The sequence below is a fragment of the Copadichromis virginalis genome, linkage group LG3, assembly GCF_057382275.1.
Source record: "Copadichromis virginalis isolate Kocher_CV1m ecotype Utaka linkage group LG3, C_Virginalis_male_GT1.1, whole genome shotgun sequence".
In the NCBI taxonomy this organism is placed as follows: Eukaryota; Metazoa; Chordata; class Actinopteri; order Cichliformes; family Cichlidae; genus Copadichromis; species Copadichromis virginalis.
In genome coordinates this window covers 48,959,513-48,983,471 of record NC_140620.1, presented here as the reverse complement: position 1 = coordinate 48,983,471, position 23,959 = coordinate 48,959,513, and the positions used below count along the sequence as shown (strand labels likewise).

The 23,959-nt window shown below is 41.0% G+C and overlaps 2 protein-coding genes across 2 annotated transcripts in view; both read left to right on the top strand.

Annotated features, from left to right (window-relative positions):
- Positions 1 to 3,280: 3,280 nt before the first annotated feature.
- The window catches only part of LOC146715056 (ADAMTS-like protein 1), a 105,314-nt gene continuing 84,635 nt past the window's right edge, over positions 3,281 to 23,959 (top strand). Inside the window, exon 1 of the mRNA XM_085451477.1 lies at positions 3,281 to 3,582. Within this exon, the coding sequence (XP_085307603.1) occupies positions 3,526 to 3,582 (57 nt within the window). The 5' untranslated portion in view covers positions 3,281 to 3,525. The remainder of the gene's footprint in view (positions 3,583 to 23,959) is intronic.
- On the top strand, positions 16,209 to 19,887 carry LOC146715057 (uncharacterized). The gene is made up of 5 exons (XM_085451480.1): positions 16,209 to 17,603; positions 18,086 to 18,176; positions 18,254 to 18,388; positions 18,545 to 18,622; positions 18,804 to 19,887. The coding sequence occupies exons 2-5, from the start codon at positions 18,095 to 18,097 to the stop codon at positions 18,977 to 18,979; spliced, it is 471 nt and encodes a 156-aa protein (XP_085307606.1). The 5' UTR covers positions 16,209 to 17,603; positions 18,086 to 18,094; the 3' UTR covers positions 18,980 to 19,887.

Genomic DNA, 23,959 nt, shown 5'->3' with positions numbered 1-23,959 from the left:
TTTTTTGACTATTCATGAAGCATCATATTTAGCTTCGGCCATAAGCCAAGACTTGTATGTAGTTAGATACTTCCTTAAAGAGAAAGAGAGAGGAAAACAACAACAACACCCTCAGTTTCTCAGGCAGGCTGACTGATCACTGGCTGCAGCGCAAAGAGGGTTTTGCCCACTGTCAACATTTCTGACTGGTTGTTTGTGGCATGATGCCCTCAGACAGCATGCAGTGGACACAACATGCCCGATGGAAGTCAACGCCTGCAGTCTGAAACAGATCTTTGCTGACAGACAGACGGACAGACAGACAGGTTACTTTACCCTTAGCGGGCCCGGCATTCCCGGGACGCTGAGGCCCAGCAGTGGCAACGGCTTTCGTTTCCTTTGGAGTCTCAAGCATGAGCACACACACGTACAAACACACACGGACCGATAGCGTGCCAAATTCCACGGAGCCATAAAGGCAATCAGGATTGATGAGACAACCAAGTGGCGTTAAACTGCGTGCAGAGGGGGGTTTGGAAACCAGGAGCCACAAAACATGAGTTTATGTGCTCTGTGATGCAGAAGTTTGACATTTTGGGAAGTTCTTAGGTGGAGTCCGCTCTTATCTTGTCTAGTAAGTAATAATCATAGTCACAGGCTACTTAAAAAAGGTTTTACCACTTTAGGAGACAGCCTTGCTACCAGCTTAAAGCCGCTAAATTTACTATATGATGCCTCCTGTAAATAGCAAAAAGGTGTCGGCTGTCTTGTCTAATCCCCCTCCTTGAAGATCAGTAAAACATATACTATACTTCCAAAACATGATTGCTTTGGTGGAAAAATAAAAAGATTTAAAAATCTGCTTGCTACCTCTTTAACGCAAAATCTGGTGTCCTGTGAAGGGCATATTCTTTCCATGGTATCTGGCAAATTCTCTCCCCTCTCTTTGAACACTTGTGAAACGCAGCTCTTTGACTCTCTGGCCAAATATCACTGACCTAAAGCTTGGAGTCAGCTAAAGTGAGACAACCGGGTTAGTCATATGCTGAGTGCTGACCTTCTCTGAGTGTGTTTAGCCAGGAAAACCCCACACATACATGTACTGTACATACTGTGGCCCCATTTTCTGCTCGTAAAGTCATGCCGGTTGCGTGTTCATGGAACGTAATAGGTGCTTCTAAAAATGCCCAGAAGCAAGAAAAAAAAGTGTCACTGAGCATTCAGGGCATCGTTGCATTCAAACAAAAGATCCCAGCTAAATGACTGTGATTAGCTGCTGCTTTGGCCTCTTATTTGTCTTCCCACACAGAGAAGTCCTGTAAGATCTGTTGAGCAAACAACTTGCAGATGCCTTTTTGAAGCATGTACAGCCTCTAAAAATACATTTGCGCCCCAAGGCAGTGATTTTGCAACTCTGCTGATGGGAGCTTTGAGCAAGGGATCCCGGTGAATGTGTCCATCAATGAGAGTAACATGAGGACGTAGCTTAGCCATGCACCGCCAGTCACAGTGAATGTAAACTATTCATGTCTCCGAGCATTATCTGCCACTTGGTCTGACTTTGTGGGGTTTCTGCGCTGCTCTTCGGGTACCAGGAGGGGTGGTCAGAGTTCATCGGGACGCCCTGGAGTCTTTCCTCTTTGTAAGACATGAGCAGGTAGGATTACAGTTTCAAGCAGCTATTAAGGATGATCATTTAACCCCGAGCTGGAGAAGGAAATGATTTCAACTCTCACCACAGTCTTCAGGTAAAAACCTCCCCCCACCCCTTCTCTCATTCTCCTTTGGAAGTAAACATTTACATTCTTGTGCTCGGTGTTTTAATAGAGATTAAGCTGAATTTAAGCCTGCGTGTCAGGCAGCAATTCAGGTAGCTCATACCATACATACCTGTGCTATTTTTTGCCTCTGGGGGCATTTCTTTAAAGCTCGGCTGAGGACAGATGACATTTTCTAGGAACGTTGTTATTACGGTGGCCCTGGACATCTTCAAAAGCGACAAGCGAGCCTTAATGCCCCACCACTGCGGGCTAGGCTTCAAAGGACGAGAGTGTCTCTCATTTTAATGAAGGTACGGGATCAAACGGAAGAGGAGTTGCCAGCCCGAGCCATCAATTATAAAACAAAATTCCTTCTTTGTTGAAGTGGAACACGTTGCGGCTCTTTTCTGAGTCAGTAAGAAAAAAAAGACTAAAAAAAATTTAAAATGAGGTCAAAATGCCCTCCACAGTGATTTAGCTGTTCACCTGGTCCAACTTGAATTGTATCTGTTTGGGTTAATATCCGACCCCAGGTTGGACACACATTAAGAAAGTATGTGATGTTCATGTCCAAGGATACAACAGACCAATATCAAATTCCACAAAAAATATGACCCACTTAATATGATTCATTAAAGCAATGACATGGGTCTCATCAGGCTAAACCAGAAACAACCTCAGATTTCAATCATATGCCAGCAAAGGCCAGGGCTATGAACGTCTCATTCCATCTGGTTGATCTCAGTTCTTAAGCAGTGGGAGCCTGATTTAGATAAAACTCTTCCTGACCTTAAATGGCACATGGTTGGCAGCATGGGATGCCTAACTTGAAAGACTAATGCATTTCATACTAAAGCTGTGATAAAGGAGGCACAATCCCTAACCGGCGCACAGCCGACAGCACAAGACGTTCCAGCTTGAGCCTGTGGATCTGTGGGGTTTAAGAAAGAGGAGTGGACCTCTGTTGTGCTCTTCTACCTTCAGGATGAGTCATTTCTTTGAATAATTAAAAAGCAGCAAACATTCCAACCCCTCATGTAACAAACGAGCTGTTAGTGCTCTGCTACAATGAAGCAACCATGTGTCTAAAAAGTCTTTGTGGGTTTGAAGTTGTCCCTGAACTGAGGTCAACCTTTCCAAAACCCGTGACTGGATATGAACACGGCCTTGAAATTAGGATTAACGTTGAAAAGAAGCTGGAGTTAAAGTTTTCAGCGTGAAGGTTGAGTCCCCTGTTGAATGACTGTGCGCATGATCTATTTAGTTATTGGTTTAAGTTTCAATACAAGCACTTCTGAGTACAGGTAAACAGTGAAGGGGGAAACAGCTTAGTACAAGTGATCTAATGCAAGTCATCCATTCGGTGAAAGTCAGCCATAACGCACAGCCATAAAAGCATCACTTCAGCTTTGCACGCGTCTTGCGCTGAGCTGCACATCGGCGCGTAACGACCCGGGAGTGTGTTTCTTTAAGAATGTAAGGTGGGTGAGACCCTTTTCCTGACGCACGCCTGGTATGCAAACATAAATTTAGCAGCAACGTGTTTGCCGGGGGAACAAAATATCTGGAAGCGACCGTGGACTGTCATGCTGTCTCCGTCCGCTCTTGGCTGACTTTTACCTTTTTTCCTCTCTCGCTCTCCTGGAAACTGGAGCCGGAGCGCAGCGCGGAGAGACGAGCGGACCTCTTTCTCCCCGAGTGACTGGGGCAGGCTGGGACATAGAGCGGGCGATCAGAGCCGTCTATCAACGCTTTGAAATTACTTAAGAGTTTGTTTGCGTCCGTGATGAGTGGGAGCTGTTTGTGGACGACTAGCCTGGTTCTCCTCGCTGTCTGTGCGAAGGTAAGCCGCGGTGGCGTCTTCACGCGAACAACTTATGGATCCTGTCATTTAACATGAGGGGAGAAGGCGCACCGCTCCGGTTTCAGCGCATTTAAGTCAATTTATTGGGAAGGAAATCAGACACCTGTTGCTTTCAGTTTGGCTTGCCCTCTGTTTCTAAAGGAAAAGTCAGCCTATGTAGAAACATCAGTGACCTGTCGTTTCAAATTTATTACAAGAGTGCTCTGAGGTACAGATTCATACATGGCTCATAGCTGGTGCCCATGCCTGTCAGTACTTTGCCCCCCCACCAGAAGCCAAAACTATTCATCATCTGGTGATGCTGTTTGTCTAAAGCAGCTATTGTTTGCAAGAAATGAGGCCGCTGATTGATGGGTGTAGAATATAATAAAATACACTCCACCAGGAAGTTAGAAATTAAGAAAGAGATTGATGGTGAACAAATATATCTGCTGTTTTGGAAAAAAAAATCAATGTCCAACAATCACTACTAACATATTCGTCACATGTACATGTATTCATACAGTCCCTTTATATGTATGCATCAGTCTTGTGAGGCAGGATTGTGTAAAAGCTGATTCTTTCTGCACAGCGGGGAGTTTTAACCTGGTGCACAAAGCAGTTGTTTGGTGTGCAGACAGATTTTTTTTTTGGGGGGGGGGGCTGTCAGCGTGTGTAAATGACCACAACAGGTGCTAATAGCACTTCAAGGTGATTTGGGATTTAGGCACCCTGGCTGCTACACAGTCCTGCTGAGTATGTCCACATTGTAATCAGTGACTTTCAAGCAACGAAGGAGAGCTCGGGACTTTGCAGGTCTGCAGACCTAACTGTGAGGCTACAGAGGGTTTATCCTCTGATAAATTATCCCTGTTAGATATTAACTGATTCAAATATGTTGGAATCAGCACAAACTCATACGTCAAACAGGAATGACTCTGTAATGAATGTTACTTACAACTGATTGCTTTCAGCTCGATGACCTGCCGATGGTAACGCCCAAAAAATGTCTTGGATGATGCTCACACTGACTTCTGTGTTGCAAGTGTTTGTGGTTTGATTATTTTGTGTCTCCATCACAAAACCAGACTGAAAAATGACTCAAGAGATTATTTTGCTCAAGTGGTCAGCAGACGACAAATCTTTCCATCTGCTCTAGGCCCGAGCAAGTCTGCACCGGACTCTTCAATACATGTTTAATGCAAAGCTGGTTATATGATTCTGATGAACTAATAGTGCCATATTAAAATAATGAAACTAGAAAAGAAAAAAACATCCCCTTTTTATCCTACACTGTTAACACACACCGCACAGTGACGCAGTGCCTTGCTTTGCGGGGCCAGAGGTCAACAAGTGCCTCCTCCAAGGGTCCCTGTTTTGCAGTGGCATTTTCTTTTCATGTGTGCTCGTGGGTCAAAGTTTCTGCATTACAATTTGGCAAAGGAATGAGACCGTGTTTGTGTGCTTGGCTGCTGAAAGTTGTGCGGGTGCAATTTGTGTGTGTGTGGGCCAAATGGCCTGTGGCTCCAACCCTAGATGGAATAGACCTTCCTTTGTGGGTGACATAATGACATACCTCGAGCATTTCTTGGAGGGTCTTGTTGCTTTCACTCATTTCCCCTGATTTGTGCAGAAAAGTGGAACCTTCCAGAAACACTTTTCCTGGATGGGGAATTAAACGACGGTGCGTGCATGAGGCTGTGCCCTTAAAAGACACCCTGGCATCTCTGAATGTTAGTGCCTGTAACCTGGCAGGGATATGGAGCAGAGCAAATCCTTCTCGTACGCTTTCATTTTTGTTCATTTTGGCTCTTTGTCTTTCCGCTTTGAACTCCTTATTAGTCACTTTTGAAACACAGGGCACACGCTGACACAGATCTGTGGATTCTCAGTTCTGTTTTATCTATCTATCTATCTATCTATCTATCTATCTATCTATCTATCTATCTATCTATCTATCTATCTATCTATCTATCTATCTATCTATCTATCTATCTATCTATCTATCTATCTATCTATCTATCTATCTATCTATCTATCTATCTATCTATCTATCTATCTATCTATCTATCTAAGTTATAGATGTTGCTGGGATCACTCTCCCATTCACAGGGAATATTAGCAGCACTTTAAAAAAAATCTGCTTTCTTCAAACACAAAATGAAGTGATTTTTTTTTTCTAAATAAAGATGCAAATAAAACACAGAAACACAAAGAGCCTGTTACTGTGACAGCTCTATTGAACTGGTGAGTTTATGTGGAGTATGGCTTGTAAGAATTGATGGATATAAATCAGACTTCAGAGTGTTGGGGCTGCCACACTCACTTCACCACATGCCTTTCCTCTAATTGCTAAGCTGGAATTCAGAAGGAAATTAGCCACAAAAGCAACCGATTTTGATGTTTACTCAAGGAAATGGTCCCTCTCAGAGTCCTAATGCAGGGAGCAGAGTGCGTTGAAGTCCTCAGGATTGGGAAGCTTTGGGGCCTAATGGCAGGATTAAGTGGGGTCACGACGTGCAAACGGTCCCAAGTGAGCGTCCGTCAACAACAACATCGCTTGTTCTCTGAAATACGCTCCTCAGCTCGATCGCTTGATCATAAAGACCCCAAACTATGCAATTAGCTTTCATGAATACCTTTGTTGTGGACGCAAGTGGAATGGGAAGTGAATTAATTTCGAGAGGGATTGGGCCCTCTTGAGGAGTAAAGGAAAAAGCTTCAGAGAACATCTGGCCAGTGATGGATGGATAGAGCAAGTTTTTGGAGTGCGTTAACAAGACCAAGTGTTTTCAGTTACACTGCAAAAGCCCTCATACTCATCTCATTGTTCCCATCTGGGCTTAATCTGTGGAGTGGGACTGAGGATTGTTTAGTGTGTGTGGGTGTGCATGTGTGTGTGTGCGCGCGCGCGTGTGTGAGCACACAGTTTCTTACAGTCCAAGGGCAAAATTCACTGGTACTCATGTTTGTATAAATTGCCAAGATACCCACAAAATGTTTCACTTTTCATGCAGCGCTATTAGTGTTCCTGGCATGGTAGCAGTGTTTCCTGTGTGTCCTACTCAGGTGTGCCAGCATGCAGCTCTTCCAGTTCTGGAAATCCAGAGAACAGACTTGCATCCCTATAAAGCCAGGCCAAAAGGAAGTAGCTTCAGAGTTTTCTCAGTGGGCCAATGAAGGAAAAGTTCTGCAGAACAGAAAAGGAGATGGCAGCTCCTGCTGGCTGTTGAATCCCTAAGAAAGCTCCTTTTCAACAGTATTTGGATAACTAAGCTTTAGTAAAGCTTATATCTCCAACATGAAATTTTTCTTTTGCCTCTTTCTGAAAATGGCAGGTTATTTTGTACTGAATGAGAATACTCTTGGAGTAAGAAAAGTTTTTGAAAAAGCTCACAATCAGAGATTTTACAAACTTGGCATGGACATAGACTGTATATAAACAAGGGACAGAGTCTCCAGATCTGACAAGGTAGTATACAAATAGCAGGGGCGGGAAGTCAGTCTATGAGAAAATGACGACGCTGTTAGTTTATGGTTTCAATTTTAGGGTCTAGTCATATTTTTTACAACATGATTCAGTGGGGTATAGTTCAGGATGCTGCTATTGACAAGTGACTACTGTGTAGGTGTCATATAAACATCTGACTTGGGATCTGGCTACAAAAAAATGAATCTGGCAAAAATCAGAATACTCAAGACGAGGCTTCAAAATGAAAACCAATGTGTGACATCACTGGCACGAGTAAAAATCCGAAATTAGGTTCTGAGAGGAATTTTATCAAAGACAACTTTTATTGTTCCTTGCAATCCAAGTCATGAATGGAAAGTAAACAAAATCTGACTTTAATTTCTATTCAGAGGAATATTTGGAAATTCATGGAAACTGTCTAAGGTTGTCCGAAAAAGCATAATAGAGACCTCAAAGTTTCGTGGAGAACTGAATATTTCGACTGGGGCATTCATGCTCTGTTTAAAGTATCTGTGGGAGTGCCTACCATAAAAAAAAAAAAAAAATACTAATTTCAGTATTAATTTAGAAAGAATTAACATGGAATTGGTCAAAGCTTTGATGCATTCAGGTCAGCTTAAGAAATCTCTAATTTGCTTTCTTGCTGAGAAATCTAGCTATATTGCTAATAATTAAACTTTCAGGTTAGCAGGAAATTAGCTTAGCTTAGTTTAAAGATTGCAAGCCAGGAAACAGCTAGTCATATTTTGTCCAGGACTAATAAATTCTGCCATCAAAATCCTTTAAAGCTCACTCAGTAATAGTCTTATCTTATTTATTTAGCTGTATAAAAATGAAAGTGTAAAAATCCAAGCTAAGCTAACCGCTCCCGTTCTTTGTTTTGCATTTACAGTACAGAACTTCTGTGAATCTTCTCCAACTCTGCGCAAGAATGTGAATTGGCAGATTTTCAAGAATGGCAAACTACTGCTTTCACATCAGGAGTTGATAAAAGAAAAGATGGAGAAAGGAAAATATGGCTTTTTTGCTGTTTTCCCTCCAAAATCTTGCAGCACTTGGTTGTGTTGTTTACCTTTTGATTGCTTGATGCTGAGCTCTAATAACAAGCTGTGACTGAGTGCCCAAAGTGAGCTGTGCCAGCAAATGGCATAACTCTCTGGAATTGTGTTGCACGCTGCTGTGTCAAAGTGCATACAACAGGACATGTTGTTCAGACTACATTATGAAAAAGCATAATGAGATCTTGTGGTTTCATCTGCTTCTAAAAATCCTGCACAGTGCAGAACTCTGATTTAAAGTCATGGCGCTGTCATGCTTTGATAAAAAGCTGCCAGTAGATGGCAACATTACAGCAGATGGACCTTCTTTGTCCACTTCAGCAGTTATATCCTCTGTGGCTCCCACGCCCATTTGGGATAGTTGAGCCTTATGGTGATTTTGCAGGTGGCTGCCCTCTATCCCCTTCTGTTTCCTCTGGAGCCCCATGTGAATGTATTTGTTCCTTCATCATGAGGTTTATTTGTCATTGCCAAGCTTGAAAGCCGAGCCTCTGGCATTCTCTTCCTCTGATGAAACATCTTCGGCTCCATCTGTAGTAAACCCACGTCCCCTCCATCAGCGTGATTGAGCGTTGTTGTTTTATCCTGTTGTGTGTTCCTGGACGCCAGCGCAAACTTCATTTGCAGCAGCCGAGACCGTCCGTGCGTCATCTGGCCTGCACATTTTTCACATGCAGCTGATCACAAAAGCCGAAGCAGAAGCTTGCAGCCGAGCAGCTCGGCTCAGCCTTGCCTCGAGCACATGCATCGAGCCCCGTCTGTTCTGCTTTGCCCCGGCCTTGACCTCAGACACAGCCCCGGGGTGGGATTGCAGCAGGAGTGCCGGGGAGTGGTGCTAACGAGAGGGGAGAAGCAGCACTCGAATCCCTCTCATGATGCCTAATTAGAAGGGAGGCACAGGTAGGAGGTGTGAGCATGGGTTTGAGAGTTGAAGCAGTGGTGGGGAGGACTGTCAGGAGAGAGATAGACATTAGAAAGGGGGGAGGGTTACAGAGGCAAAAAGGTCAAGAATGGGAAGATGAGAAAAACAATAGAAATTTTAGTGAGTAGAACGCCAAAGGGGGAAAAAACGTGTTGCCATACAGGTCAAAGCCAAAGCCTACACCAGATCACCAGAAAAAAAACAGAATTGTCAAGGAAAGCAGGGTCTAACAAAAAATGCTGTAAAATAAAACAAAACTGTCACAGACTTGGAGGCATCGAGGTGGAAGGTGACTGGCATGCTAGAAGATACATAGAAGTTTAATATTAATGGAGTGATACTGATGTAGATTTAATCGATAGCAAGTAGAGAAAGGGACACACACACAGACATGCAGATGTCTGACGAAATGGGGGGGGGGGGGGGGGGTGTTATTGATGGCGTGAGACAGGAAGAGTTGCATGAAGCATGCACGGAGAGCAAAAGGCCAAACAGCAATGATGTATAACAAAGCTACCAGCATAAAAGTGGGAAAGGAAAACATAAATATTAAAGATCTAAGATGCAGCAACTCCTGATCTACCGAGTGGCCGACTAGCCTGAAAAACAAAGAGTAAACCAGTTATCTTAGCTTAACTCGCTCACTTTTGGGAGGAGGGAAAAGGGAGACTGCATACGAGTGTGAGAAATGTTAGCAGTAAGGGGAAAAGAATGAGTGGACAGCTAAATCCAGTGGAAACATGATGGACTTAAGGTCTGCAGCGCTGCTGTCTGACAGGGTCTCCACGGCTGGCTACGGTGAATGTTTGTGAAGCTAATGATGCTTCCTGGGGTTCTCACATCTGTTTCCCCCCCTGGCCACATGTGCTTTGAGTAAACGCTGGGCGGCTACGACTAAACACTAGAGACCCCATTACAAATGATGTGCTATTAGGATTACAATGCATACGTCCACAGAAGCAGATTGATGAGCATGTAATCATCCATAGTGCGCTTGTGGGTCTTTGTGTAGATGCGCATGCATTTGTGTCATACGTTCAGCTAAAAATGAGACACATATACAATACAACAATTCATTACAACTTAATATTCCTCAATTTTTATAGCATTTATGGCACCATGCTATTCCATGTTAGCTTCTAGCTTTTAGTGCATTGCTTCTAGAGTTTATTTTTTCCTTGCTATATATGAACTGAAAAACACACAGAAGGATTTTGATGTGTCTGTGAAGGTTCTCAGTCAAGGATCAAGGATTTTGATGGTTTTTGGATAATCTTTTGGATAAAAACTGAGTAAAATGTGACTTTTAAGGCTAAAAGCTTATATATTACTAGCTTAAGCTGGTAAAAAAAATAAACGTAATGTTTATGTATAAATATAAGCTAAAAAGGAAACCGTACATTTGAAAAAAGCACATTTTACCCAAAGGTTTTAAGGTGTCGGTGTGTGCAGTCTTGTGACTTTTGTGACCATTGGAGCCAAAAGTCCATCCAAATTCCTCGTTCCCAGGCTTCTGCAGGGATTACCTATGCCACAGTGCCCTCTACAAAATGCGCTCACACTCGCACACATGCACACAGAAACACACACAAATCATGCTGGGGTGAACAGTCACACATCGCAGATGTTGTGACTGTGGCTTATAGCCCCTATAAAGAGGCCTAGGTCTGCCCTCTGAGAACCTCCCACCTGGGAAATCTGTGTGGTCTTGGCGCATGTGTCCATCGTGAGTGTGTTTACACGCTGTTGCTAAGAGTCTGAATGGTTGAAGTGTCTGTCAAGCTCAGGAGTTTAAGAACAGTTTAGGCGGAGCATTTTTCATATTTGTTATAAACATGCAATATTGAGTTTAAGTCATACTGTTGGATATCAGGCTAAAGCGTTAACCAAAGAATGAACTCATTACTACGAACTTTGAGTTCACCAGCCACCAGATTTCAGATGACGTTTGTCTCCTCCCAGTGTTACATTTGACATGTTACTGGGGATTTTTGTCCCAGCATACCTCTGTGTGGTGACATCATCCATGCTGGGATCTCAGTGGGGCAACTTGTACCTTGAGCAAAAATGCAGTCTCACATACCCCTGTCTTGTTTGCATCTGTCATCCTCTCAGCACTCCCCCTGCCTCCCTGATGACAGGTATGCAGCTTGAAAAGCATTTGGCAACCATGACCTGGAAAAGTGCACATTTGACATTGAACATGTCATTCAGCCTTCATTCTCCCCACTCCTCCTTCACCTCGGCAGGGCATAACTCTAAGTCTTTCGCGTTATCGGCACAGCTTCTTCTCTCATCTCAACATGAATTGCTTCATAGCTGGAATAGTTGGGATTGTGGTGACCAGGTGGCCTGTGAAGCCATGTAGATGATATGAGAAATACTGGTCTCAGCTCAATGCGAAGGAATCTGTGAGTTCAGATATTTTAAGCTGAATGCAGATATGAGACAGATGGATCGATGGACAATCGGGGGCACAGGCAGGAAGTTTGTAAAGTACCTGATAGGAAAGTTCAGGTGAAACCGGTATGTCTTTCTTCATGTTGATTGTGCTGCTGAGAGTTATTGACAAGGCGTCTCAACACACTCTGGAGCTGTAAGTCTGGAAGAAACCTGATAAATGACATCAACGTTTCAAAAACATGAGCCATTAAAGTATTTGCTGAAATGAAAAGATAAACTGTCTCTTAAAAGAAGGATAACTGACAGTAAATTTCACCGGTTATTGAATGTAATAATTACAACAGTTAGAGGCCTGAAGATGTAAAACTCTACAGTATTTGGGGAAAAAACACATTGAAGAAATGTCAGATCACAGTTTAAATAACAGCTGTCGACTGAAATCGTACCTACTCTTAAACTAATCGATTAGTCATGGCGTGGTGGGAGTGGGAGGCAGCTTTATCTCTACATTAATGAAATTTGCCACAGACCATGGAGTGCACTCTGTGGCTCCGAGCCTTATTAGGTTAAATTAATTTAAATTGATATAAATGACTAATATTTACCCATATTAAATAATTGTAACTATTTAAAATTATTAAATGATTAGATCATGTAATCTAATTTTGGAGAAGACTGCAATGCACCAGCCCATTTCTTATGATCTCTGAAAATACCAAAAGTTTCAACGTAAGAACTACACCAAACACCTTTTGTGAGCAATATATTCCAATCATGCTTTACTTTTTTCTAATTTTTTTGATGTGAGAGGAGGCTGCAGCCTCCTAGCTGCAGCTACTGACAGATGCTGGAGCCACTGAAGCTGTAAAAAAAGGGGATTATTATAGCACATGCATACTAAAATCTGTTAAGTGTGCATGATTTCAGTTAAACGCTCAAGCTATAAACATGAAAGTTGGTGAAAAAAAAGAAATAAAGAACCTACTGTTTTTATATGGTATGCCATGTTGGTTGTTGAGCTGCTGTAGTCAGATTTCTCAGACTTCTAATGCAGCCACTCCAAGAAACATCTACATACTTAATTTGGCTGACAATAGATATACTGTAGCTTCAGTTTGAGATATTTCTGAATTAGGGTTTTATGGTTTTGATTGGAACAAAATAACGTTCTGTAACTGGAAGGGACAAAACACCATGAGTTTAGCTGTTTTAGTTCAATTCTCTTCTGTTCACTGGGGCTTGTTTTACAAAAACCCTATGCAGGGAATACCCCATTAACCTCCTAAGACCTGAACTCTTCCACGGCATGCATTTTTAATTTCTCTTTGATATTTGGGCTGATTGGGTCCTGATACATCTGATGAATGTAAAAACAAATTCCCAGATTTTTTTTTTTTTACCTAATTTTTGTTCCTAAGAAAAATAAGAGCCACATATGAGGATATTCATTTAAATTTCGATAGAACAGTAGCAGTATAATGTCCTCGTAAGTGGATATCAGGCCCTTGTAGAGCAGAATTGAGTATTTTGGTCTAAATAACCCAAAATGTGATGTCAACATATGTGGACACCAAGTCCTAGGAGGTTAATATTTGTTTGGTTAGCCTATCAACTAAAACATTTGACCAACTGATTCGGACTAGTAATTAGCTAGAATTTTATTTGTTTACTGACTCAAAAAAGCATGAGTGGTGAGCGTCTCCTGCATCTTAGTGAACTGCTGGGACGTCCTCTCCTTTTTGCACTGAAAAAGTTTCAAGCTAGCTTTTAGGGACAGAGCCAGGTGTAGCATCCAATAAGACATCTTTTTTTAGAGCCAGAACATCATTGGAGCTGTAAGTAGAGAAATTGCTTTTTGGTAAATTTTAATTGGGGTCTATTCTAGTATTCACTGGGCAAGCACTTCTGCCTTGCTTGCCCTTGCAATATTTTCTCTATCCTACCCTGACTTGGTTTTATGGCTAAAGACCATAATAAGGATCCATTATTTTACTTGTTTTACATGTAAATTATCTTATTGTAGGTCAAAAAGTTTTACTTCAAGTAGGAGCTCAGTAAAATCAGCTATTCTTCTCACTAACCCCAAGAAAAAGCCACGATTCTTTTGATAAAACAGCTGCTGTTTTAAATGACTGCAGGGATACGTCTTTCTGTTCATGTGTCAGACTCAGTATTTCATCCAATATTTAGTCCAGGTGCACACTAATGGATTTTGATAAAACACCAGGAAATCATGCCATTAAAATGTTGAATAATGGGGCATTATGCCCGTAGTGAGCGTTAATGTTGACTTATTTCGTTAATGGAAGATGGAATTAGGGAGAGGCTTTCTGAAGTCTGACTGACAAAGAGATGGCTTGTTGTTTTAACTTAAAAAAAAGGGCTGGCTTTGCTTGTAAAGAGCGAGCAAGATCCACTCATGTGTTTCGTCTTAGTCATCAGCTGAACCAAACTGATGAAACTGATGATGATTGGCAGGAGGGCGCAGCAGGAATGCGACTACAGCTCTTTGCACAACAGGTACAAACTGTTCCATCATCATGAGAAAGTAATCGTTACGGGCAAATCATTACATGATCAGAGGAAACCAAATCTGTGCCAAATATGCACAGTATGAATGTTTGATAGACACAGAACGACAGTTTTTTACATAGGATTACTTAGGTCAGAGCGATTCATGGTGTAATTAGAAGTTTTACTTGGGAGTTAAGTTTACAATCCCCAAACATTTCCGGCACATTTTTATTGTGACTCTATCTGGAAGCAGCTGTAATTAAAGAAAGGCTTATCAACATGTTTTAAATGTGCATGAACTTTCACTTGCTTAAAGAAAAAGCACATCCTAATCTCTTAAACAACATCAGGAACATCTTAGCGATATAAAGAAATAATTTACCGGCTCATTTTCACTAGAAAAACATTTTGATGACGTGGAAAACTCTCAGTACTGCATTTTCCACAGTTTATCTCAGATGTCATATATGACGTTACAGATAACTTTAGTAAATGTAAATGTATTATAATTATTACCGCTGCCCTGTAGTGGGCATATCACAGGACTTGTTGGGAAAAGGGAAGAATAAATCAAAAGAAAAGAAAAATGAAAAAACGTCCCTGCTTCAGTTTTGGTCTGAGAACAGTAGAATCATTCTTATGAACAAGTACTGCTTTTCCAGACTTTTGATCCATTTTTTTAGTGGTTGACGTTGCATTTTAATAATATAATATAATTTTTTTTACAGTGCAGCCAAACCAATACAAATAATTCTCCTTTAGTCAGTAAAAAACTGCAGATGCAGCAATGTCATGCTGCACGTGGCATCTCTCGTCCAAAGTATATAAAATTACTGTTATTTTGTTTGTAGATGCATGTTTGGGGAATAACTGTAGCTACAGCTAGTCCCAATGACAAATTCAATAAGTTTCTGTGTCTGCCTCCCAATAAAATCAACATCATTTATCACTACAATGAAACTGCATTAATGCAAATGTCCATTGTTCCTCTGCCAAGACAAGAGCCAGGCCATTCGTCTGTCTGTCAGTTTGTTTATGGTCTGTCTGTCAGCATGATTATACAAAAGCTGAATTTAATGAGACACAGTGGAGAGGTGGAGCACGAAGAAAGAAACATTTAAAACATTCATTTTTGATGAAGATAATTTTTTCAATTTGCAAACTAGGGCAATGACTTTGCTGATGTTTTATTTTAGTGCCTTGTTGGTTGTGTAAATCCTTGCACTTTGAACCCTGTGCAGTAATGGATAAACAAGGTTTAGCACATATGTTAACTGCACATCGATTAAATATAAGCATCACAACAGACTGATTGCAGCCTTCTGCTTGCAATGCAAATGCTGCAATCTTGAAGTCTTCAAACCAGAATTAAGTCGTCTTTATATAAAGAGCACAAATGATAGCGTGTGTTACTCGGTGATTATGTACTCTAAACGGCTTGCCTGTGAGATTGACGTTTCTCAGCGTTTTTAGCGTTTGACTTGAGCACTCAAGACAAATGGGCCTCGACTTAAAACTTCCACGGTGAAAAATTGGATAATGTAGCTGGAATAAATCTCCAAAATAGGGAGAGCCTGTTTTCCCCATAGCACACAACATGTTAATCAGGAGCCAACTGTGCAGCAGTTGGACAATCAATCAGCTCGGCATTTTGTCTTATTCCATTATATTAACACCTGAATGGAACTGGCAAAGAGGCTTTTTGCTTAACAAGTTTGGAATTTATTGCCGAAAGCTTACAAAAATGCCACTCTCTGCCTTCATATTTAATGATGCCTGCTCGACCAATTTTAATATTACAGTATGTGGTTGCAATTGCAGTGGCTTAATCTATTTTATGTTGGATATTTTTGCAGGAAAATATTTTCCTTATAAACCAGACTGAGCTTGCAGACCGCTAATTTATACAACAGATGTGGAATTGGGCAAAGCTAACAAAACATTTAGGTTTACAGACCTCTTTGATATTTAAAGACAGCTACTCAAGGGTTGCAGTATACTACAGTAAAGCTGTTTAACTGAGCCTAAAAGATTAATTTGTAGAACTGCTTGTAAATCAAAGCATGTATAGCAAAGGTGTGAAATTACTTTTTGCATGCAGCACCAACTGTAGCTGCTGTTGCGTGCAGGTGCGTCCGTGCAGAAACTGTGCCTCGAGCCGCTGCCGAGGATGCAGGTTCGTGTTTAACAGCGTGTGCCAAAACTGTCTCGCCTGTCGCTTTTAACTTTTATCTGTGCAACCATGTGTGTCTGTAATGCAACCTTAGGTGAGTCTTGCTCCAACATGCCATTATCTTGCTTTTGAGTTGCTCTGGCGTAAAAAAATATATATATACATACGAGTGCAAAGATGCGTGTCCGTCTTTTAATTTATCTTTTAATTTCCTTGACATATTGAATTTATGTATGTGTTTCGTTCATTAGACGAGGCAAGCAAATCTTTTAAGACATATATTTACATCATCTTGGAAACATTTTCTTTTGCTTTACTTCTTGTATCATTAAAGCGTTCCTCCACACTGCGGGACATCTCAGCTTGGCCGTGTGTGCTTGCTGACGGACTCACTTAACTCCTGCTGAGCTCTGCTCCAGGGTCTTGGGGACGTGGGAGGGGTTGATCCACAGCCTCTCCCTTTTCCTGGCTCTAACCTACTTTAGCTTCCAGGCTTCCTGCTCCTCACAGGTCACACTCTGAGTACTGGTGTGCAAGAGGAGACGGATGACCAGAGTATGAACGTGTTTAAGTCATAAGCCTGTTTAAGTGCTCAGGAGAGACCCCACCTTGTTCCTCTGCAGTGTCATGCAAACTGAAAGTGTCACTGATGGCAGCGTAATTTCCTCTATCAGAGAGAGAGACAATTATATAAATATAGAAGTCGTAAAGGGTGGATATTTTTCTTTCTGCAACAATCCAGGTTGCTGCAGAGGCTTATCCAGTTAGTTCCCTGATTTGACATTGCAAATGAACCCACTAATGACATACACACATGCACAGGACAGCAAACCTCCCATGTTTGTGATTGCCATTCAGTCCCTGACTTGTCAAAGTCTCTTTTGGTCAGACTGTTAGATCCAGCTGTGCAAGTCAACAGTTCTTATTATACAGAAGAAGCCAGCTTGGCTCACAGGCCCTCTGTGAACTTGCATGCCCCAGTTATCTGGATGACGCAAGTGAATCAGGGCAGATCCACCACTTGTGTCTCATTAATATCAGGCACACCCAGCTGTTGTCATAGTGCTGCTGTGTACAAGACCTTTTATGCTTCCATCTTTTCCTCTGTCTTCAGTAAATCGAGCAACAGTTTTCTGTCCCGCTCATTGTTTATTATCGTTCTTTATTACACTTTCAGGGTGGAAAAAACAGAAATAGTTACAAAAAGTTATACATGGTGTTAAACATGGCTACACAGCAAATCACTGGAGTTAAATATTCTGGAGTTAGGCATAAAAGTGCGCAAGAGTTACATTCCGGGAGTTTATTTTTCACCTTATACTACAGTCAGTGTTGGGGAGTACTCTAAAGCGGTGTAATATTTAGGTGTTCATTCACTGGGTGCTAAGGAGTCTAATTCAACACATTGCTGGTGTTGTTTGTCTGTCGACCGTTACAGCGCCTATCTGTGTTTCTTTCTTGGACTCCGACATGTAGGAGGTAAAAATACTTTATTTACTTTGGAATTTTCTGTGAGTGTAGTGATGTTATTTATATATATATATATTCAGTTACATGGATGCACAAGTAAAATATAAAGTTAACTAACTAGCACTACATGTGTTTTCTGTATGTTATGCTGATTTGGAGATAGCAGCTAGGCTAATGCTAGTCAAAAGTTAGCTAACTTACTTATCTTACTGTACCATTAACATCAGTTAGTTAGTCCTGCTGCACACTGAGACATGCACACAACCCTGTCTCCAGAACTGTAAAGACAAGGACACAGCAAACATGCAGTCACATTGTCTGCTAAACCAGCCTAGCTAAATAGATTTTAAGCAATATTTAGTGTGGACAGGCTAACTCAATGTAAGACAGTGTTCGTTGATTAAGTTATACACAGTTTACATAGAGTTACCATAAACAACCTCTTCTTCTTGTGTTGTGTTTCATAGTAGTAAAGGTATTTTTTTCCGTAGGTGGCCAAGATGTTGATAAAAGTAAAACACAGAGAGACAAAGAAATATGCAAAATTGGAAGAAGTCAGCTTCACAGATTTTGTGAGAGCAGGTAAGTTATGGTTTGTACTAAGTCATTAAAGAAGAAATGATAATGTTGTTATTAACTAAGTGATGATTTTACTTCAGTGCAGCAGAAGTTTCTCATACCAGAAAATGCAGCACTGAAAGTCACGGATGAGCAGGGTATAGAGGTGGATGAGGATATCTTTCCTGAACTTGCAGCAGTCAAAGAGGTGTGTTTTGTCATCTATACAGCTGAAGGTAAGTAAATATATGCTCTGATAGATTTTGAAGGATTTGATTTGTACAGTTACTCTTAAATAAACATTTTTAATTTGTCTAATATCCTGTGGTAACAATCACAAAATGCTGTTTTCATGGCTCAACAGTAAGTTGGATTTATCACATGCATTTCAGACATCCTGGAAACACAATCATCCAAGAAGCTGCGTGACTGCTCAGACCTAACACACTATGTGACACTCACACCTTGTGGTATGTAAATTGTATATTACCATAATAAAATACAAAATAACCATCTGTTCTCCTGGGAGAAAGTATAATTTAATCAAACCGTGCAATTTACTGGCCCTGTGTGCATAAATGGTATCTTTGTTGTGTTGTGTTTTTGATTGTATATACCTTGTATTCTAATATTTTTATTTGTCACCCTCAGATTTGACTGTCCTGAAGAAACATGTGGAAGAGCCCTCCTCTCCAAGTCTAACAGATACATTGTCTGTCTCAACCACCAGCAGTCAGAGCAGTGACACAAGTGATGCCGGACTTCAAATGGTTCAGCCTCTATTGGACAGCATACATGAAAGAAATGTAGATACAGTACTTAATTGACTTATACTTGACTCTTTAGTTGCCATTACTTGAAAAAGCTTAAACACGAAGATAAAACAGATTAGAGAAAAATAATTTAATATAGTATTTCATGTAGTTTGCTCTGCAACTGTAGTGTGTAATAAGACTTGCTCTCTCTCTCTCGCTCTCTCTCTGTTTTTGTTATGCATGTTAACCATGAAACGTGTTTCCATGATCAGTGTCCTGCTTTTCAGGTAAATGAAACCATTTTTAAGAAGATACTGGTCCTAGAAAGGGAGAAAGTAAGACATTTCAAATGTTTTGATGCCCAAATGTCATATGGGTGTGATTCACAATTTTATGTTCTGTGAGAGAGTTGCATTACTTAATTTGTTGGCTTGATGGAGACTTTACAGAGTCTTCCTCACGTTAACACTGCATTACAAGAAGTGCTTATTCTGTAGTCATTTTTTTCCTTTAATTCTGTTTTTTTTTTTCTTTTCGCCCAATGTTAGGCCTTTCTGACCTCAACTGTTTAGCTGCCAATAATGGTGGATATTATGCTATTACAGTACGGTTACACAGAATGTATGTTAATCCATGCAGCATTCATATTTGAATATGTTATTTTTGATAAATAAAATCCATACATTCATAATAATCACTATTGTGTTTTTGTAGTAATTTGCACCAAAAACCTAAAACTTTTTTCAATTGATGAGTAACACTACAAAAGAGTTAATATCAAACTTAACTCTAGTTATGAGTTAAATTTTACTCTATATGGTAGTAGAAATTTCACTCCGTGAGAGTTTAGTTTTAACTCCTATAAAGAGTTGAAAAATCAACTCCCGGAAAAGAGTTACTCTAACTCTGCACTAGAGTTCATTCGATGGTCACGCATGTACACTCAAATGTAGTTAATCTGAACTCCCTGAGAGTTTATTCCAAAGACCAGAATTTGCTGTGTAGTAATGTGAACAAAGAGTAGCTTTATATTGGCATTCCTGAGATAATAACAGGTTTTGAGTGATAACAGTTTAAATATACAGAAACCAGAACCTGAAAATATCACAGCTTATGGTGCCAAATTCACTCTACAGTTTATTAAAGGTTTTTTTCACATTAGATGGAAAACATCTTATTACCATTAGATTTAAGGTCTTCAGCCAAGAAAATGTAACCACTAAATATGAGTTTTAAAAGAGTTTTGTCACTATAAATGGCCCATTAATTTTTCTGTTGATGATAGAAGTGGAAAGGAATACAGAGGGTGTTTGTTTCCCCAGAGGCAAAAGATGAGCTCAGTCTTCAGAGTAGGGTTTTAGTTAGGCTTCAACCTGTAAACTGTACATAAAAGATGGACACAGGCACTATGTAATCACCCAGTGGGCTGTGATAGCCCAGTGGAAGTCTTAGATTTATTATTATAGCTGTTCCCCTGATGTTTCTTGGAGTCAGAAGTAACCCTAAATGCATCAAAGGGTTGATTTTTCTGTTTTCTTAACTAATGCTTATTAGCTCCATTCACAAGGTACATCTATGCACTGCACAGATGTGTTGCACTGACACTTATACCTGTATGTTAAGTAATGTTCAAAAGCTAGAAAACCATTCCCTAAAAGTGGTGCACAGACTTGCTGTATTATTTGTCCAGTTCATTGACTTCAATTAGCTCAAGTGGCACCAAGCAAACAGCTAGTTATGGAGTCGGCTCTCATCTGGCTATCAAAGAGGCCAAACCTTTTTTTTCTTGGATGCTAACATTGTTTTCGGCATGTTGTCTTGGTTTGTCTCAGCTGTTCTGTGAGGTAAGGCTTCCTGTTTAGTTTTGAGCTCCTCTGGCTGAAGGACCGATGAACTTATACCATGGTGTGCATCTGCTGTCTGTCTGTCCAGGTAAAATTAGCAAGAATTGCTACTCCTTTGAGAGTATTTATCACAATGTAATTGGACTAATACACAACAACCCAACTTCACAGAAGTTTGCCCAAGGTCACATCTGTCATTTTAAGGTCCACAACCCTTAACTCGTGCTTCTGATGATCAGTGAATGGGATGAGGTACTATGTCATGGAAGTTCTAGTTAGTTGGATGAATTTAGACAATATGAAGATGAAACTAGCTAAGCTGAGATACTCGCAGAGAGCTGCGAGGTCCTACTTATGGTGCAACAATGCAAGCACCTAATTTCACTTCCAAAAAAGGGCTGGGCCGCAGGGGATTATTGTTTTACCACAGTATGCGAATATGATTTCTCACATGCATGCCAGTAATTAGTTGAGTTTTCTTTCATTTTTCTTCTAAATGTTGTTTTGACAAACGAGTTGTATTATTGCTGAGAGAATTAACACTGATTGAAGATCAGTTTTTACAGTGTATGTAAATCTCATGGCAGCTGCCATCTCTAACAGCCTCAAAGTTATTAACACAGAAACCGAAATGGAAAAAAGAAATGAAACACATTTTCCTTAATAATCACTCTATCTCAAAATGCTGCCTTCACTCACGACACACTCCACCAGCCCTGCACATGTCTTTACTTTGCTGTCCTTTCCACGACCCATAATTCCCTTCTTCCTGCCCACCTAACTCTTAAAGATTAACAGAGTGCTCACTACCTGTCCACCTGCTAGAGGCATCACATTTACGGGCATCACGGTAATCTCAAGGGTCCAGTTGGTCTTTTAATCCTTGGAAACAGAAACAGAGAACCCAGTCAAGGTCAGGCTGTTCAATTTCCAGGGGGATCTCTTATTGAAACTTCCATTGTTCAGTCTGGGAGGCCATCTGTACCAATATCACTGTTTAATGTGCCAAATGCGACTTATGTGGATATTGTTTTCTTAGTGTGACTAAGATGTTACATGATTTCACCTTGATTAAATCTAACCAACTTTTTTTCTCAAGAGCAAAAGGCACAGAAAGGCTGGCCTGTGCACTGATTTGCAGCAGCGAAGGTTTTTGTAGAGTTCATGCCCTCATCGCTGAGCATGCGGGCGTGTTTGGTAGCGGCACAAGATTACCATAAAGCTACGCTTGAGGCTTTTATTGGCTTCATCTTCCCAGTCTTGACTTGAGATATGCCCTCGGGATCTATCAGTGTCACCTGGATATCTGTAGCCAATGTGAAACCCGCAGAATCTGAAGCCATCTCTGTTACATGCACCGACAACAATGGAAGGGTGACTTGGACCACATTTTGAAGGTTTTGGTTGCAGAAGCAATTTTGGAGCTATCAGATTGAAACTCAAGATGCCAGAGCAAGTCAGTTCTGTCAGGAATTTCTAAGATGGGTGTGCTTCTATTGAAGACTACTTTCTAAATGTAAGGAGAAAAAAAGATTCCCTTTCACGGTCACATAGTTTATATCGAAGATGCCACTATGGGGTTGTAGAGTCTCAGATTTCTCCAGTGTTTAAAGAGCTCCTAGGTTGTCCATAACAAAAGCAACTGAGGCATTTAGGCGGCCTGAATATCTTTGATAAGGAGCATTGTATTATATTTCCATAAGTAGATGACTTGTTAGGTCGGATTGTAATACTATTCCATCCATTTTAGAGGCCCTCTTATCTGTTCTGCCACTATGCACTGTCCAAAACTCAATAGACCCTCTGATTTCCAGTTTTTAACCATCTGGCAGCTCCAACTCCCAGATGCACATTTATACTGTACTTTATTAGCTTGGGATTTTCCACTTCTGAGTTAATGTAGGTAACACAGGCTAAACTAAATGATTCATGTGATACCCTCCTGTCTTCGTGTGTGTTAGCGCTGTAAGTTGAGCATGATGAATCTCTCAGAAATAGGATTTTCCCTCACGATTAAGGGTGCGCAGTGTGCCGAGGCATCGCGCACTCATGTCATACCTGTTTCTTCCGACATTAAACCTTGATTCAGTGCCTCGGCCTGTGTAGATTTCGGCGAGAAGCGGCTTCCAACCGTTTGGCTGCTCTTGCGTTTCGTGCCACCAGAGATTTTCTTCTCACTTTGAAAAAATAACCTAAAAAATAACATTTCTTACACAAACTGAAGCCACAGCCAGCTGGTTTTAAGAGACAAATCCCACATCTTGCAGGGTGAAACTTGCTACCCTTCTCTAGCAAGCCTGTCAAGTCTGTCCTATTTAGACTGGAACTAAAGTCCCTCTTTGGGGAAGGCAGCAGCACTGGATAATATGATGGAAGAGAAAAACTGCTCATATGTGTGCCATCTGACAAGAACCTGTAGCTTTGCCCCATATTTGCAATGGGACAAAATAAAAATTTCTTATCTAAAATGATGTTTTTGTCCTCTGTGAGTTTGGCTAATGCTTTTTCTAAAAGGGAAATACTGGGAGAGGCGTTCAGTGTTCTTCAGCGGACTTGTTCTGTATAACTGTGCCCGGCAGTGCCAAACCCTACTCCCTGCAGAGATGACCCTGGGCACACGCTCCAGCTGTGCAAACACAGCCGCATTGCTGAGCACACACTTACATTCTGGCTGAGCCAAATCCAATTATTTGCCTTGCCTTGAACCTCTTTTTTCTTCTTTCATTTCAGTAGTGCATATTCAGCTGCCTTCCGCAGTGCACACGAGCTGAACTGCCAGGCTGAACAAGGCTGACAAATGTGCTACTGTGGGTACTTTTTTGCTATATTTCTCTCATGTGAACATACCCCTGCTTGTCAGCTTAATTTCTCAGCCTTTTCCTCATTTCTCTCCCCAAGCGTCTGGCGTGACAGTAGGTATCCATTTCTTTTGAAGGAGCACCACCAAAGTCAACAGGGAGGGGATGTGAGCCGCTCGACCATCAGTCAGCTGACACTGACGGAGGGCAAAAAAAAGAAAAAATGTTTATGTCAGAAGAGTCCATCCCATATGAAAATCTAAGCACACAGTTATGTTACCTTAAGTGGCCTTTGTTGCTTCAGTTTGACCTACTCCCTAAAGGACTCACAGTTTATGAGGATATCCCAAACAGCAATGATTTAAACATAGCAACTGGAAATAAGCAAAACTTTACTGGACCGTATGGGG

Bases quoted from the DNA above. Each gene is read 5' to 3' on its own strand.
- LOC146715057 (XM_085451480.1), top strand. From the start codon at position 18,095: ATGTTGATAAAAGTAAAACACAGAGAGACAAAGAAATATGCAAAATTG. The intron at 18,177-18,253 runs GTAAGTTATGGT...ATTTTACTTCAG, and splicing joins CACAGATTTTGTGAGAGCAG to TGCAGCAGAAGTTTCTCATA. The intron at 18,389-18,544 runs GTAAGTAAATAT...CATGCATTTCAG, and splicing joins TGTCATCTATACAGCTGAAG to ACATCCTGGAAACACAATCA.